The 17,366-nt window shown below is 41.4% G+C and overlaps 1 protein-coding gene across 2 annotated transcripts in view; it reads right to left on the bottom strand.

The window, feature by feature from the left end:
- LOC131130065 (gamma-aminobutyric acid receptor subunit gamma-3) overlaps positions 1 to 17,366 on the bottom strand; it is a 34,154-nt gene that overhangs the window by 7,816 nt on the left and 8,972 nt on the right. Inside the window, exons 3-7 of one of the 2 annotated variants that reach the window (XM_058074152.1) lie at positions 15,725 to 15,792; positions 9,667 to 9,887; positions 5,672 to 5,754; positions 2,862 to 2,999; positions 816 to 968 (exon numbers count right to left, since the gene is read on the bottom strand). In XM_058074152.1, the coding sequence (XP_057930135.1) occupies positions 816 to 968; positions 2,862 to 2,999; positions 5,672 to 5,754; positions 9,667 to 9,887; positions 15,725 to 15,792 (663 nt within the window). Of the gene's footprint in view, positions 1 to 606; positions 630 to 815; positions 969 to 2,861; positions 3,000 to 5,671; positions 5,755 to 9,666; positions 9,888 to 15,724; positions 15,793 to 17,366 lie in introns of both variants that reach the window. The other variant, XM_058074153.1, reaches the window with a different exon arrangement.

Below are 17,366 nucleotides of genomic sequence, written 5' to 3' on the forward strand. Positions count from 1 at the left end.
CATAATATTACACGTTTATTCTCATAAAACGGAATATGATTTTTTCCCCATCTTATTTTGACTTCATTTTCACTTTTCTATTCATTTTTCATTTTCTTTTTTTCATTCATTCATTCATTTCCTACCGCTTTTCCTTACGAGGGTCACGGGGGTGCTGGAGCCTATCCCAGCTGTCTTCGGGCGAGAGGCGGGGTACACCCTGGACTGGTGGCCAGCCAATCACAGGGCACATATAGACAAACAACCATTCACACTCACATTCATACCTATGGACAATTTGGAGTCGCCAATTAACCTAGCATGTTTTTGGAATGTGGGAGGAAACCGGAGTACCCGGAGAAAACCCACGCATGCACGGGGAGAACATGCAAACTCCACACAGAGATGGCCGAGGGTGGAATCGAACCCTGGTCTTCTAGCTGTGAGGTCTGCGCGCTCACCACTCGACCTATTTGTTCTTCATTTTCCGATTAAATTTTTTTTGTATTTTTTTACGTTTTTTGGAACATTATATTTTTAGAAAAACATCCACGAGTTGCACACTTTGGACACGGCCCAGCTTTAGTGGGAACAATTCTGGTAAAAGACAAAAATGAAAGGCGTTACCTTGACCCAAATGTTCCACAGGACTGCACAACAACAAAACGAGAGCGGACAAAAAAAAGACAAGAGCAGAAAGAAAAAGAGAAGAAGCAGATGGCGTGACTCAAGTTGAAAGCAAATGCAAACCAGATAAGAAGACGCAGAGATAGAAGTGAGACGAACGACGGCGGCAGAGCGTGACGAAGAAATAAGACTGAAGCCATTCCACGGACCTAAAGCGGTTCTGGCAGGGGTGGCGTCCTTCTTGATCCAGAAGGAGACCCAGGAGAGGACCACGGTGAGGATGCAAGGGATGTACGTCTGGATGGTGAAGTAGCCCATACGCCGACTCAGGTCAAAGTACACCGTCATCACCACATAGTCACCTGGAGAGGGCGCCGGGTAGACTTCAGTCTTTCGTCAAACCTTCCTCATGGACAACGTATCGTCTCTGACCTGCACCTAGCTAGACGAGCCTGCACTGATTTGTGAAAAAGAAGGCTTTGCTACACATCTTTAAATGAAACTCTGCCAGTCAGCAACAGACATGGGATCTGTAAGTTTGATCAGTTTTCCTCCAGCTAATACGCTAACTATGACAGTTGGCTAGTTAATTTAAGACGTGTAGCGAAGCCTGCTTTGGTGACACAATGTCAGAGAAAGCTGCAGCTTCAAAAGTGAGCGTTTGAGCGCCTCTTTTCTGCACTAAGTATCAAAAATATTTGGAACTAAATCATTGATATCGCACATCACTATAGCTATAGCTATAGTTATAGCTGTAGTTATAGCTATAGCTATAGTTATAGCTATAGTTATAACCGTAGTTATAGCTATAGTTATAGCTATAGCTGTAGTTATAGCTATAGTTATAGCTATAGCTATAACTATAACTACAGCTATACATTGTGTCACCAAAGCAGGCTTCGCTACACGTCTTAAATTAACTAGCCAACTGTCAGCTAACAATGTTGGAGCTGTAAGTTTCATGATTTAGTTTCTCTTTATGATATTACTGTCACATGCTGTAGTGTTGCTAACGTCGGGGGGGGGGGGGGGGGGGGGGGGGGGGGTCGTTAATAAGCCAGAATATACCTCATAGCCCCTGTAGAGTGTAGAGTACACACTTGATTATACTTGATTATAATCAAGTGTGTACTTGATTATACTTGATTATCAAAGTATAATCAAGTATATTCTGGCTTATCAAAATAAGCCAGAATATACCTCATATATGTGTATGAGGTATATATCCATATATGTGTAGAGTACACACTTGATTATACTTGATTATAATCAAGTGTGTACTTGATTATACTTGATTATAATCAAGTGTGTACTCTACACTCTACAGGGGCTATGAGGTATATTCTCGCTTATTTTGATTGACACACTTGATTATACTTGATTATAATCAAGTGTGTACTCTACACTCTACAGGGGCTATGAGGTATATTCTCGCTTATTTTGGGGGTTAAAGGACCCCCCCCCCCCCCCCCCCCGATGTTAGCAACACTACAGCATGTGACAGTAATATCATAAAGAGAAACTAAATCATGAAACTTACAGCTCCAACATTCTTATTATAGTTATTTTAAGACGTGTAGCGAAGCCTGCTTTGGTGACACAATGTCAGAGAAAGCTGCAGCTTCAAAGGTAAGCGTTTGAGCGCCTCTTTTCTGCACCAAGTATCAAAAATATTGGGAACTAAATCGTTGGTATCGCACATCAGCGTATTAGCTGGAGGAAAACTGATCAAACTTACAGATCCCATGTCTGTCGCTGACTGACAGATGGTTGGCAGAGTTTCAATTAAAGATGTGTAGCGAAGCCTGCTTTTTTTCACAAAGCAGTGCGGCGACGTTAGCAACACTACAGCATGTGACAGTAATATCATAAAGAGAAACTAATACACTCATATGTGACTTTACTCATCTGTATACACCAGTCATTATTTGCGCTATGACCCATTTATCATTGCACTAAAATTAATATATCTGCAATATGTCTGCTCCTGTGCAATACTATGTGTATATTTTGGATATCTTGTATACATCTTGTTAAATCGTCTTTTTTACTCTACTTTTATATACTTTTTTTTTTTTTAAACTTGACTACTGCACTGAAAGGAGAAGCTCTCCAATCTCGTTGTACATCTTGTATAATGACAATAAAGGCCATTCCATTCCGTTCTATTCCATTCCATTCCATTCCGATTGATGGCATAGGTACAAGCCAACTTGTGATCACCACGGTGCAATTACGCATGTGGGGAGTCGTACCTGCTGTGGTGGTTACGATTTCAGACGTGTTTCTGAGGCCCATGAAGTCAAACTGGTAGAGTCGCCAGGACTTTTGGTCGGCCGCCTCCACAGAGTTCCTCCTCCACTTGTAGACCATCTCGTCTCTCGGGTACCCGTCTGCAATGACACGCATCACGTGAGTCCTGCTGATGGATCAGCATCCCCACCGGAGGACCATTTGTCTTGTGCTGAGGAAGGCGGGCTAATGAAACGACGTCAGAGCGAGAGCCGGAGGAAGGAAGGCGGATTAAATGAACGCTTGAGTCTAATAAGGCGCCTTATTCGTCTCTATGTTGCCGCCGCCAACCTTTCCGTTGTCTGCTTTTACGATCCATCACGCCAAGCTAATGACGTGCTAATGGTTCCATTTCTGCTTTTGGTTCGCCATCTTCCCTTCCTCCCGCGGTTGCATAATCGCTTTAAGTTGTAAGCCTAACAAAATTATCACTCTGCCCGATAGCAATTTGTCCTAAGAGGCTTGCCATTAGCAAAATAATGAACTGTGAGCGACGACATGGGCCAAACGACTAATTGTTTTCAAACACGCTTGACGAATGACTTCCATTAACATTCGCCACCCGCCTCCCGTCACATTATTAACCACATCCTTCAGATAATAAAACATCTTATTTTGCAAAATGGCCTTTTTCTTCATAATTGAATGTGAATGCAACACATAACGTTGCCACAAACAGCTTTAATAGCTTGAAGAAGATTGAAAAGATTAGTCTGACAGGAAGACACTCAGTTTCTCTCTCTGCGGGGGTGAATTTCACGTTTGAATAACTTCCTATAAAACACTGCTTCTCAAGGTTGGCGGGTCTGTTGCTGGTGCTTTGTACACATAAATACCAGGGCTGTCAAGTGATACAATTGTTTCATCAGATGGGTGACTGTTTCAAATGAATTAATCATGATTAATCACCATTTGCAATTATGACTCACATATGCCAATTTTTTGTTGTATTTTGGTCATTTGAAGCATCATTAGAACGTTACATTGAGATAAATTAAGAAAGGCATCTAAGTGTTAATATTTCCTAAGTCAAAAACAAAAAACAGCAGCAGTGGCAGCTTCAATATATAGTGTTACCTTCCGCTAGTGTCATGAGGCTTTGTGAGGGAGTGTGTGGTGAAGCTAGTCGCTAGCTTGCCGGTGTGGCGTGGCAAGGTGTCACTACGCCAGAAATGTAGTTCTTTGAAATAACAATGTGACTAATAATGTCTCTGTAGCTTGCTTAATATGCATATATAACGTCACATTATGTGCTTTGTTCAGAAGGCTTTGTAGGCGGAATAGATTACGTGCATTCTTAGCTGCCTCTTTTTAGCTGTTTTTATACCTTTAGAACACACAAGAATTGTGGATGATGGGCAAAATAAAAATAAATACTTATTATATATATAATATATATATGTATATATAGATACATTTATATATATATATTTATATATATATATTATATATTATTTATATATATATATATATATTTAAAAATGACAGGATGCAACTTTCATATTTTCAAGATATGCTAAGATATGCTAAGAGGTTTTATATATACATCTCAGCTCTGTCTTATACGTCGGTGAAAAAGCCTATTACTACTATCAACTTCACTCTGTGGTTAGCGCGCAGACCTCACAGCCAGGAAACCTGAGTTCAATTCCACCCTCGGCCATCTCTGTGTGGAGTTTGCTGGGTTTTCCGGTTTCCTCCCACATTCCAAAAACATGCTAGGTTAATTGGCGACTCCAAATTGTCCATAAGTATGAATGTGAGTGTGAATGGTTGTTTGTCTATATGTGCCCTGTGATTGGCTAACCACCAGTCCAGGGTGTACCCCGCCTCTGGCCCGAAGACAGCTGGGATAGGCTCCAGCACCCCTCGTGACTCTCATGAGGATAAGCGGTAGAAAATGAATTAATGAATATTTATATAATATAATACTAAAATATAAATAAAAAATATAACTACTTATTGTTTTTTTTGTATTTCTGTTTATTTAGACCACACATGCACCCATGATGATTAGGTGGTGTTGTGGTGTTCGGAGTGTCCATGATTGCATCATCTAGTGACAATGAGGATGTGTCGTTCCCATGACTAGACATGTTTGTGAGTTGGAGATACATACAGTGTACGGCGTTATAAAGTTATAAATAAAGTTATACAAGTTATACACGCTTGGCTCGCCATGATGCGCATGCTAATGTAATGAAAACACCAAGGCTGTTTTTTTTTTATTCATCCGTGGTACATGCGTGGGTTTTCTCCAGGTACTCCGGTTTCCTCCCACATTCCAAAAACATGCTAGGTTAATTGGCGACTCCAAATTGTCCATAGGTATGAATGTGAGTGTGAATGGTTGTTTGTCTATATGTGCCCTGTGATTGACATGTAACTTGGTCTACATGTGTTGCTTTCCAAAATATCAAAGTGGCAAAGATGCATCCTTTGTGGCCGTCACTGAGAAAATGTTTGGACACCCCTGCTTTAAATCCAGCCTTGTGTAATATTTGTCATGTTCTTGTTCCATTAGTTCTGTGGATTAATATGTCTGCGATGTGGGGTTCTGTTCAAACGTTGCCATGACAACTCACAAACTAGCCTCCACGTGATCACGTCAGACCGCTTCTAAATGAACGGCGAGCATTACCATGGCGACGGCTGATTAACCAAAAGTGCTTATACAGTCAAGAGACCAAATTATACTCTTTTCATTTGTAACCCGCTTCAAGGACTGCTGTGACTTGGTTGTGTGCACAAAGTCGGCGTGTTGCGTACTCACAGCTGGAGAAGATGAGTGGACACGAGTGTTCGTCCATTGGGAAGTTGTGCAGCTGCAACTGGCACTCTGCGTTGATGGTAAGTCTGCCAAAAAGGAAATCAATCTGTTTAAAAACACCCCCAAAGTCTCCAGGCCTCACATTTCAACATTCCTTTTTATTTAGCCTTGTCAAACACAATACTATAGACCAGGGGTGCTCACACTTTTTCAGCATGCGAGCTACTTTTAAAATGACCGAGTTAAAATGATCTACCCACTACAAAAATGCAAAACATCTATTTATTTTCAAATGTATTGAGGATTATTTGTACGTACAATGTATGTTGATGTACCTTACATAACCAAATGAGCCAATATTGCAAAACACACATAATTAACTATTAACATTTTTTGTAATTACCTGAGTTTACTTTGATGACTTGCACTGAATTGAACCAGCCAGGGATGCATAGTCCGGACAGTAGCTGCTGATAGCCAGCCTCAAGCACACTTCCAAATATTTATCAGTCATGGATAATATCCGTATCATAATATCCGTATAATATTCCATATCCGTATGGAAGTGATATGTTTTTGCCTTTTTACTTGGTCCAGCTCCTTCACTCATTTTAGTGACCATAAACTTTAGCGAGGGCTTAAATTCTCGCAATTCGCCGACTAGCTTAGCACTTTGCATCGTTGTTTACGCATGAGCGGTGACCTAAAGGTCAAAATTCAGTTGTCATCTGACTGGTTGTCCTGTATGTCAATCAAGTAACGGGGATGGATGATAGGCTGACATCGTAAGTTCTGCTGCACTTAGAGACGTTGTTTGATTTGATTGGTCACCCGAAGGGCAACATTCAGTTGTCATCTGAATGGCTGCCCTGTATATCAATCAAGTGACGGCATTGATGCTGGGATGATATTTTTTTAATGTCACGCCGCGATCGACCAGCGATCGACCAGTACCACCTCCGCGATCGACCGGTAGCTCGCGATCGACTTAATGAGCACCCCTGCTATAGAGTTTGTCAACATATCAGGCAACACAAGCCAGTAGCAAGATAATGGCGTCTTTTCCACAGTCAAGCAACGTGCACGAGTGCTGTCGGCACTGAGGGAAATGTACAGTTTCCTAAGGTGTCACAGTACATGTTGGAATTCATCTTTTCCCTCCATGAATCGCAGCTCCCCCTGTGCAGACAGCACTCGTGCTTGAACCGCAGGCGAGACACAGTGATCTTGCTACTCACGAGTGTTGCCATCTTTGTACACAATATTGGCTGAGTGTTGACGCAAATACTGGAGTCAAAACTGTTCAACCTGTACATTAATGACTAGTATTATTTGCTAGTGTTATTTGCACTTTGTTCCGGGGAAAGCACACAAGAGCTAGTAAAAAAGACACAGATGAGTTGACCAGTGTTGGACACGTTACTTTAAAAAAGGAAATTAGTTACAGTTACCAGTTACTTCTCAAAAATAAGTACTAACTAAGATACTCCACTACAAAAGTAACTAATTAACAGTAAAAATAACTAGGGGGAAAGTAACTACTCTAAATCTATGGGCCTTAGTCATTAGTTCTTCATGAGTTCCTCAGTCACTACTCTAGATTTATGTGCCGTCGTCCATCAGTAACTACTCTACTCATTAGATCATCAGTAACCACTCTAAATCTATGGGCCTTAATCATTAGTTCTTCATGAGTTCCTTGATTACTACTCTAGATTTATGTGCTGTAGTCCATCAGTAACTACTCTACTCATTAGATAATCAGTAACCACTTTAAATCTATGGGCTTTAGTCATTAGTTCTTCATGAGTTCTTCGGTTACTACTCTAGATTTATGTGCTTTAGTCCCACAGTTACTACTCTACTCATTAGATCATCAGTAACCACTCTAAATCTATGGGCCTTCGTCATTAGTTCTTCATGAGTTCCTCGGTTACTACTCTAGATTTATGTGCCGTAGTCCATCAGTAACTACACTACTCATTAGATCACCAGTAACCACTCTAAATCTATGGGCCTTAGTCATTAGTTATTTGTTAGTTCCTCAGTCACTACTCTAGATCTATGTGCCGTAGTCCATCAGTAACTACTCTACTCATTAGATCATCAGTAACCACTCTAAATCTATGGGCCTTAATCATTAGTTCTTCATGAGTTCCTCGGTTACTACTCTAGATTTATGTGCCGTAGTCCATCAGTAACTACTCTACTCATTAGATAATCAGTAACCACTCTAAATCTATGGGCCTTAATCATTAGTTGTACATGAGTTCCTCGGTTACTACTCTAGATTTATGTGCTTTAGTCCCTCAGTAACGACTCCACTCATTCGATCCTTAGTAACTACTCTAAATCTATGGGCCTTAGTCATTAGTTCTTTGTTAGTTCCTCAGTCACTACTCTAGATTTATGTGCTTTAGTCCCACAGTTACTACTCCACTCATTAGATCCTCAGTAACTACTCTAAATCTATGGGCCTTCGTCATTAGTTCTTCATGAGTTCCTCAGTCACAACTCTAGCTTTATGTGCCGTAGTCCATCAGTAACTACTCTACTCATTAGATCATCAGTAACCACTCTAAATCAATGGGCCTTTGTCATTAGTTCTTCATGAGTTCCTCAGTCACTACTCTAGATGTACGTGCCGTAGTCCATCAGTAACTACGCTACTCATTAGATCATCAGTAACCACTCTAAATCTATGGGCCTTAGTCATTAGTTCTTCATGAGTTCCACAGTAAGTACTGTATACTGTATTTTTGTGTACCTTATTGTAAAGTGAGACAAAATTTGCCGATCTAGTAAACTTTCAAACTGCTAAAATCTTACATAAAGCAAACAATAACCTGCTAGCATCCATCCATTTTCTATACCGCTTATCCTCACTAGGGTCGCAGGGGTATGCTGGAGCCTATCCCAGCTATCTTTGGGCTGTCTTTATACTTTGAAATCCATTAAATAACCAGAGTTGATCTCAGCAGGCTGTGCTGATCTCTTCAACGTTGCTGCCTCCTTGACGGACAAAACAGAAGCTTTTTTTTGTACTCATTAAAGCAGGTCACATAATCGCAGGCAGCGCTATCACAGAATGTCATCTTTGTTTGCTGCCGCCATGTCAAGGCATAATTAATCAAAAGCAAATGACATTTCATTGTCTTCTTCTCATGCAATCGGCGGATATTACTCCTCAAAGTTTGCACAATGGGAAATACGGACATGGGAGAAGGGAGAAGCCCTGGCTGATGTTTATTAAAAAGCAGGAGGTGTTTGGTGTGAAGATGCCAGGAGGACATTCTTGAATATGTGGGCTCGCATTGCTAATTGTTTCCCGTCTTCTTTGTTTGCGTCAAGTCTGCTGGAATATCAAATCAAGCAAAGCACAAAAAAATTCTCAAGTGGGTCAAGCTGATCCTCGGTAGCGAGGGGGGCGGGGCGGTAGAATAGAACACCAGCAGATAGTACAGGCGCATCTATGGGATGGTGTGATAGTACGTTTTAGGATATTTATTTTGCTAATGGTGTGGTTTATTTAGCAAAGGTACATTGCATGCTTCCGCTGTTTAGCATGTCTGAAACGGAATAGCAGGAAGCAGAGTTTTTTTCATCCTACCCATGCCTAGTGCCCGTCTCAGCAATTACTGATCATTTGTTCACTTCCACATGTTCAATAACAGATGCATTCATAGGCAGGTAATAAACAGAAAATAAGTCAATACAGATATTGAAAATAAATAAATGGCAAACTAGATATATGAGTACAGGACTAAAAATGACAGAAATATAAAATGTACTCATAAATGCAAGGTTTACACGAAGAGTAAGTAAGTATGTAAGGAGTGCATCAGTGAAAAGGCGAGTCATCACAGGAAGTGGAGCAGTGAGACACGGGTATAGGACGAGAAGGCGAGTGTGAGCTTGAAGAACACATGGTCAAGAAGATAAAAGTGAAGCTGATCATCAGCATACAGGATTCAAACAGCAAAAGTGCGTTCTAGTACCTTAAGGTGTAGAGGATCTTGCCGTCGTTCCAGATCCTGAGGAGCTGGTTGGGCATGGTGATCCAGTGTGAGTCTGCGTTCTTGGAGTTCCTGAAGATGGTATCGGGCAGCCAGATGAGGCCCACCATGTTGCTGTTGAGCGTCAGTATCTTCATGGTGCTGTTGTAGCGCAGGCGGCTGTCGGTCCACGTCTGAGCGAAGATGATGTCTATTTGGTACTCCTGGGGGAACACACATCTTTAGCATTGGGGTCTCAAACCCAACATGGGGGGTGGCCGCTGGAGGCTGGGTGAGACAGTTTATTTGAAGTCAAATAAAAATATCAGGCATTCAGAAGACACATTCAAAGATGTTGTGTATTCTCCACTGGTCACTTGGTGTCAGTAATGTTACTGTACTGTCGGACACACAAGCACCAGAATCAGAATTAATCAGCAGAACCATATCTTACCATACTTCACACGGGCTACTGTTGCGGCTGTAATCAACACAGCAAGCTAAAACTCAACTCAACCTCCGTCGTCACTTCCTGTCCAACACCGGAACACATTTACAACAATACACACAAACACAAAAGTCTTATTAGGTCTTAAATGTTTTACTTTCCCTTATTATGACTACTATATTGGGTAATAGGAGTGTAAAAGTGGCTATAGGTGTGTTATTTCCTGTCCAGAGGGCTTCAACGCGGACCTATTATTCTCATTTTTCATCCCTTTGTATTGAGTTGTGGACTCCTATGGAGCAGCTACAGAAAATGTGCTAGATCAGGGGTCTCAAACACGCGGCCCGCGGGCCAAATGTGGCCCGCAGGACACTAGTTTGAGGCCCCCGCCTTGATATGAAAGTTTACTGTTAGTGCGGCCCGCGCAAGTTTTATATGGATGCTGTATGGTATCATGTACCCAGAACAAATTATTACGTTTGATTAATGTTCATGTTAAAGGTTAAATAACTGTTAATAGTTATCCTCTCTATCCGTGTGGAAGTGGTAAGTTTTTGGCTATTTAAGTTTAAAGGAAATAACTTGAAGGCTACCGTTCTCTTTGGTGGACACTAAACTTTTAGGCCACAAAATATGGTACCGTGGGCTGCAATTGACCCACGTGCCACAAATTTGAGAGCAGTGCTTTATTGTACATAAGCCCTTATGAGTTATTACTTGACTGTTGTTGAAGCAGAAAGCAAACAGATTGCCAAGGCGATGGTTCCTTATGTGCGATTAGCATCGTCTGAGCTAAAGACAGTAGGAGGCTTCCCAAATGGTTTCATATTGCAGTGAATATGACCTTTGGCATGAATGGCTTTGCAACGACAAAGAAGTCTATCATCCACAGACCCACACCACGCTCATGACCTTTTAATTGTGTGTGCCGCTGTGGGGAGCTAAAAGAAAAACGGGACATCATCCTGCGTTTAACGGTGGCAAAGTGAATAAATGGAGCTACTGTGGGCTGAAGCAGACGTGGATTTCTGCTGCCTTCTAATCCCCGCCATTATTTCCCACCAGAGAGACGATGATCGATGCCCATCAGCTTGTGGCCACAAAGATTTTTTCACCTTTCCAGGGAGCTACATTGGGGTCTGTAAAAGCTACTTCCTCTCTTTGGCCTTTCTTACTTGTCCTTTGGATCTTTGCTATTGGAGAAGAAGTCAATGACCACACAATTTTAAAGGTTTCCAGATGTTATTAAAATTGTATGAAAAAATGTTGGCACCAAAATTTCCCTTTCTAAACGACTGGTTGTTGGGATCATCCATTCCAGGTAAATATATCATATAGCAGACCAACACAGAGATAGATGAGAAGGGAAATGGAGTTTATAGGATTTATAGAAAGTGGGCAATAATTATTTAAACAAAAGTAGGCAGGTGCATACATTTGGGCACCCCGACAGAAAAATTACATCAATATTTAGTAGATCCTCCTTTTGCAGGAATAAATGCTTTCCAATGAGGGTCTGGATTCTGGTTGAAGGTATTTTGGACCATTCTTATTTCCCAAGCATCCCCAGTTGCGTCAGGTTTGATGGTTTCCAAGCATGGAAAAAAAATCACACCACAGATTTTCAATAATATTTAGGTCTGTGAACTGAGATGGCCATTCCAGAAGGTTGTACTTGTTCCTCTGCATGAATGCCTTAGAAGAATTGGAGCAGTGTTTAGGGTTATTGTCTTTTTGGAAGTATCCAGACAATTTGGCAACAATCTGCTGATACCGACTGGAATCCATGCCACCTTCAACTTGAAGAACATTTGCAGTACCTGCACTGGCCACGCAGACATAAAATCTGTCAGTCAAAGATCCTCTATGTTTTGAAGACCCTCCTGCAAAAACGCTAGTCAAAGATCGTCTATATGATACAAGAGCTCTGCCGTTAAGGACCTACTGCAAAAATGCTTATCCAATATCCTCAATATGCTGTTTTTAGGCATTCATTCATTCATTTTCTACCGCTTATCCTCACGAGGGTCGCGGCGGGTGCTGGAGCCTATCCCAGCTGTCTTCGGGCGAGAGGCGGGGTACACCCTGGACTGGTGGCCAGCCAATCACAGGGCACATATAGACAAACAACCATTCACACTCACATTCATACCTATGGACAATTTGGAGTCTACAATTAACTTAGCATGTTTTTGGAATGTGGGAGGAAACCGGAGTACCCGGAGAAAACCCACGCATGCACAGGGAGAACATGCAAACTCCATACAGAGATGGCCGAGGGTGGAATTGAACCCTGGTCTCCTAGCTGTGAGGTCTGCGCGCTAACCACATATTTACTGAGAAAAATGGTGACGTTTTAAATACTTATTTCAGCCGCTGTGTGAATAGTAAAGTCTGGTTTAAGTTCAACTATATATATATATATATATATGCCTGTATATACAGTAGGTGAGGCGAGGGGTATGCTAGAGCCTATCTCAGGTGACTTCGGGCAAGAGGCGGGGTCCACCCTGGCCAGTCAGCCAATCACAGGGCACATATAGACAAACAACCATTCACACTCCCATCCATACCTATGGACAATTTGGAGTCGCCAATTAACCTAATGTAACCAGGGTTAAAATCCTCAGCCTTAGGTGTCTCTCCTTGGCCCTTGAAGGTACCATGTCTGATGACACCATCACCTGGTTTCAATGATTCAATCACCAAGCCAAGACACTAGTCATAGGGTTAGCCATATGAAGTCATGTTACCGGAAACAGGCTTCCATAGATTACCGTGAGCTAGCAGTAAAACATTTGAAACTTCTTGGGTGTTTCATAAAAACAAGAGAAAGTGGATTATTTTGGTGTTGGCAGTGAACACAACATGGACTTTATTGTGAGCAAACAAAAGTTCCCTGGTTTGGTGGTGAGCTTGAGGCGGGTAACGCATAATAGCTTAGAATACTAATAAATACTAATTAGCCCTATTATTCTGGAGCCCTAAACCTAAAAGCACATTGTTCTTTTTGAAATAATGGTAGCAGCGTAATAAGAAGCAATGGCAGTGTTCTTTAGAACAATGTGCTTTAGAAAAATAAAGACTTTGGGAGGATATTGTTCCACTACTGCCTTAAACAAAAGTACATGCTAGCATTGTTCATTACCTGCTGGATTCTTTCAGTACAACAAATAAGTAGCAGTTGGTGACATACTTACTGTATAACACACCACCTCACAAAGTTTCCCATACTTTCATTACTCTGAGGCAACCCGGTCTAAGTAAAAGACGCACCTCCTGACCTATTTATCAGTCACTCCGAGGTCAAAAAATGCATCACAAAGAGGGAGGCTAAATCTCAGATAAGCAGAAGCCAAGGATGGAGATAACAGTCAAAGTCAACCCACAGACCAGCTCCAAAGACCTACAACATGATCTTGGTGTAGATGTTCAACTATTATATATGTGGCTTTTAACTCCAGTGTTTCCTCAGGGGGGTCCTCCCCACTGGGGGCTGTTTGGGTATGCTGAGGGGGTGCCATCCTTGGGTCCCTTCGACCCGGCCGGCTGGGGGTTCCTCCCTTTAATGGGGGGGTCCGCCCGTCTGTCGGAGTCGGGGGGGCCCGGGTGCTGGTCCCCCGATGACACGGCCTGCACTCCTCCCAGTGTGGACGGCCCCAAAGGTGGCGTTTCCATGATCCTCAGTGCCATGCCATGTCTCCCTACTGTGTGTGATTGTGCTATACAAATAAAGTTGATTTGATTTGATTTGATATATACTAACGATATATGAAAGTCAAATGAAGTTATTTGGACATAACAAGGGGCGGTATGCATGGTGGATGAAGAACACAGGATTGCAAGACAAACACTTGCTACCCACAGTAACATTTGGTGGTGGTTCCATCATGCTGTGGGGCTGTGTGGCCAGTGCAGGTACTGCAAATCTTCTTCAAGTTGAAGGTGGCATGGATTCCACTCAATATCAGAGTTGAAGTTGCGTCAGGGCTGGATACTTCCAACAAGACAACAACCGTAAACACTGCTCCAATTCTACTAAGGCATTCAGGCAGAGGAACAAGTACAACCTTCTGGAATGACCATCTCAGTCCACAGACCTAAATATTATTGAAAATCTGTGGTGTGATTTAAAGCAGGCTCTTCATGCTTGGAAACCATCAAACCTTTTCAAAAATACATTCAACCAGAATGAAAATCCATCCATCCTCTACGGCTTGAATGAGGTCAGGTTGCAGGGGCAGCAGCCTAAGGAGGGATATTCCTTGGCCAGCTGAGAGACATAGTCTCTCCAACATGTCCTGGGTCTTTCCTGAGGCATCCTCCCCAGAAAGGCAGCCCGAGTCACCTCATCTGGGTCCTCTCAATGCAGAGGAGCTGCAGTTTGACACTGCCATGACAGTGCTTCTCACCTTATTGTACCACCATCTTGTCCTTTTGGTCACTACCCAAAGTTCTTGACCATAGGTGAGGGTAGGAACGTAGAACGATGCAGAGTTTGCATCACTGTCGATCTCATGTTCTAGCCTTGCCTCACTCAGGAACTAAACCGCAATGTACTTAAACTCCTTCACTTGGGGCAGGAATGGTAAAACCCAATGGCGAGAACCATGGACTCGGACTTGGAGGTGCTGATTCTCATACCAGCAGTTTCAGCAACCGATCCAGTGAGAATAAATTCATTTTAAGATCATTTTGATAATTTTGCTGGCCTCAACATATTTCCATGTGTCTGTTTTCCTCAAGCAGGAAGAGGGTTCACTGTTGCATTGGTTTCAGTGGTTTGCTGCGTTTGTTCTACCAAAATGACCAATAGCATTCATCATAAATACATTGAAAAGAGTCAAATTAATCCCTGTGATTGGTATAGGCCAGAGGTAGGGAACCTATGGCTCGGGAGCCTGGTAGGGCTCTTTTGATGACTGTATCTGGCTCTCAAGCATTTCTTACCACAATAAAAATGTATTTTTGCTAACATTTTAAAGTAAACCATGACAGAAATGACTGTTAAAAATAATATTCAAAATCAACAACTTTCTTATGCATTTTAATCCGTCCATCTATTTTCTACTGCAATACGGCTGACCATATCTATCTTTCCTAATGATATGTTCCAAGCCTTCAGGCAAAGATGGCCAAAAGAATGAAATATACTGAGTACGGTGCAAAACTATGCAGCAGCAGAAGTTGCATTAATGGCAGCAAGTATTTGATTTATTGTTGGACACTGCGCTGCTCACGAAAGTGTGCTGGCCACACCCCATTGGCGTGAGGTAGTGTGCCTGGTCTACGTAATTAGAGCCCATTATATGTAAAACTGTTGGTCTTACATAAAAATGCACACATTTTATTGCATTCAATGTTTAAAAAAATGTATATGGCTCTCACAGATACACATTTTAAAATATCTGGCCTTCATGGCTCTCGTAGCCAAAAAGGTTCCCGACCCCTGGTATAGGCTGATCTCATTCATGGATGATTGGTATTGGAATCGGCAGCATCAAACCCTGACCCCAGCAGAAGCTTTTTCCGCAAACCTAATTTTTTTTTAATTAAAAGTTTCTTTGCAGTTTAAAAAAGTGCTGACATTTGGGACACATTTTTCAAACTTACCATGTTTATCGACGACACGGGTCCAATGCTGTTGACAAAGATGTCCACATCAATGACAGTCGGCTTCACTGTTGAGGATGACAGAATAGTAATTAATGATGATGATGATGATGATGATGATGATGATGAGGACAATGCTTCCTGTCCCGTCAAACCTGCTTAAGTCCACAACCCGTCCATGTGGACCAACTCATCAAAAAGCTGCACTGCCATTGTCGTCAAGACACACGACTATGGGTGTCCCATGATTACTGTACATTTTCCATCAGATGAATCAGTTTTCAAATGAATTAATCATGACTAATCATGACTAATCATGACTAATCATGACTAATCATGACTAATCATGATTAATCATGATTAATCGAGTGTAGTGGTTAGTGTTCTGGACTTCGGAGCAAACGCCCCAAATTTGATTCCACATACTGAAATGCTATGGCTTTTTATCTGGATACTGTTGTGGAATGGCTTTTCTTCTTTTTGGGAAAAGACTGAGAGAGTGGTAGAGACCCACTCCTCCTTTTCGACCACTTTAGACATTACCGGTTGGGACATTTTTACAACTTTTCTTCATATTTTTAATCAAATGTGAATGGAGCTCAACAGTATTTTGAAAGACAAAGTAATATATTATTTTACATATTTTGCTGCTTATTGCCCTTGCCAAATTTATTATTAAATTTCCTTCATTCACCTTTTCTGTTGTCTTGTATGATAAAAGAGTAAGCTGTTTGCATGAGAAGATTCCATTTAGGTTATTCTGGTCACACTTATGATAAGATAAACAGGTCCTTCTGATCGCTAATATTTTAGTAAAGTTTCCCAGGTCTATACCAAGTGCAACAAACCATTAAGAAGGAAAGCGGCTATAAGTAAAGGGTCTAGTGCTGAGTACAATTTAAATAAGGTTACTCCATTGTGCTTAGTCTAACTACGCCGTGAAAACTTGGGTGAATTTCCTTCAACCTGACTTTAACATAGGAGGCTTTAACCCTTTAAATGGAGAAGTCAGAGAGGTAGGTGCGCCTGCTCAACACACCAAGGGGTAAGAGTCTTGCACCACCTGGTAACAAGGGTTTTAACATCCTCTGTGTAATAACAATAGTCTTTTCTGCATTCATTCAAACAGACCGTTATGGAAATCCAAGGAATTATAGCTGAATAGGTGCAGATTCTGGAAGATCTAGAAAGCTTTCTGTGTTGGTTATCGTGCCTGGCTGCTCTATAAGAGTCCCCAACTCAATACAAAGCCCCAAAAATGAGCATAATAACAATATTATGAGTTTATTCTTGGAAAATTACAGTTGACAGTACAGTATGACTTTTTTTCTTAATATTTTCACGGTATTCTTGTAAAACCACAGCTATTTTTTTTCCCCCATTTCTCACTTTTTTTTTTTTTTTTTTACATTTTCCAACTATTCAACTTTCCTTTTTCTTCTTGTAATTATGACCTGTGACTGAAATGACTTAACTATTTAATATTGGTATTAAAATGAAGTCCAAATATTATGGAAATAAAGTCATAATATTATGTGGAAAAAAATGGTGTGAAAAAAACATTGTGTCCGGATCTCTACATCCGTTTCCAATTCAATTTTTTTGTGATTTGTATATCAAATGATGTCCATTTGCAGATATT

Source organism: Doryrhamphus excisus, chromosome 5 (assembly GCF_030265055.1).
Source record: "Doryrhamphus excisus isolate RoL2022-K1 chromosome 5, RoL_Dexc_1.0, whole genome shotgun sequence".
Lineage (NCBI taxonomy): Eukaryota > Metazoa > Chordata > Actinopteri > Syngnathiformes > Syngnathidae > Doryrhamphus > Doryrhamphus excisus.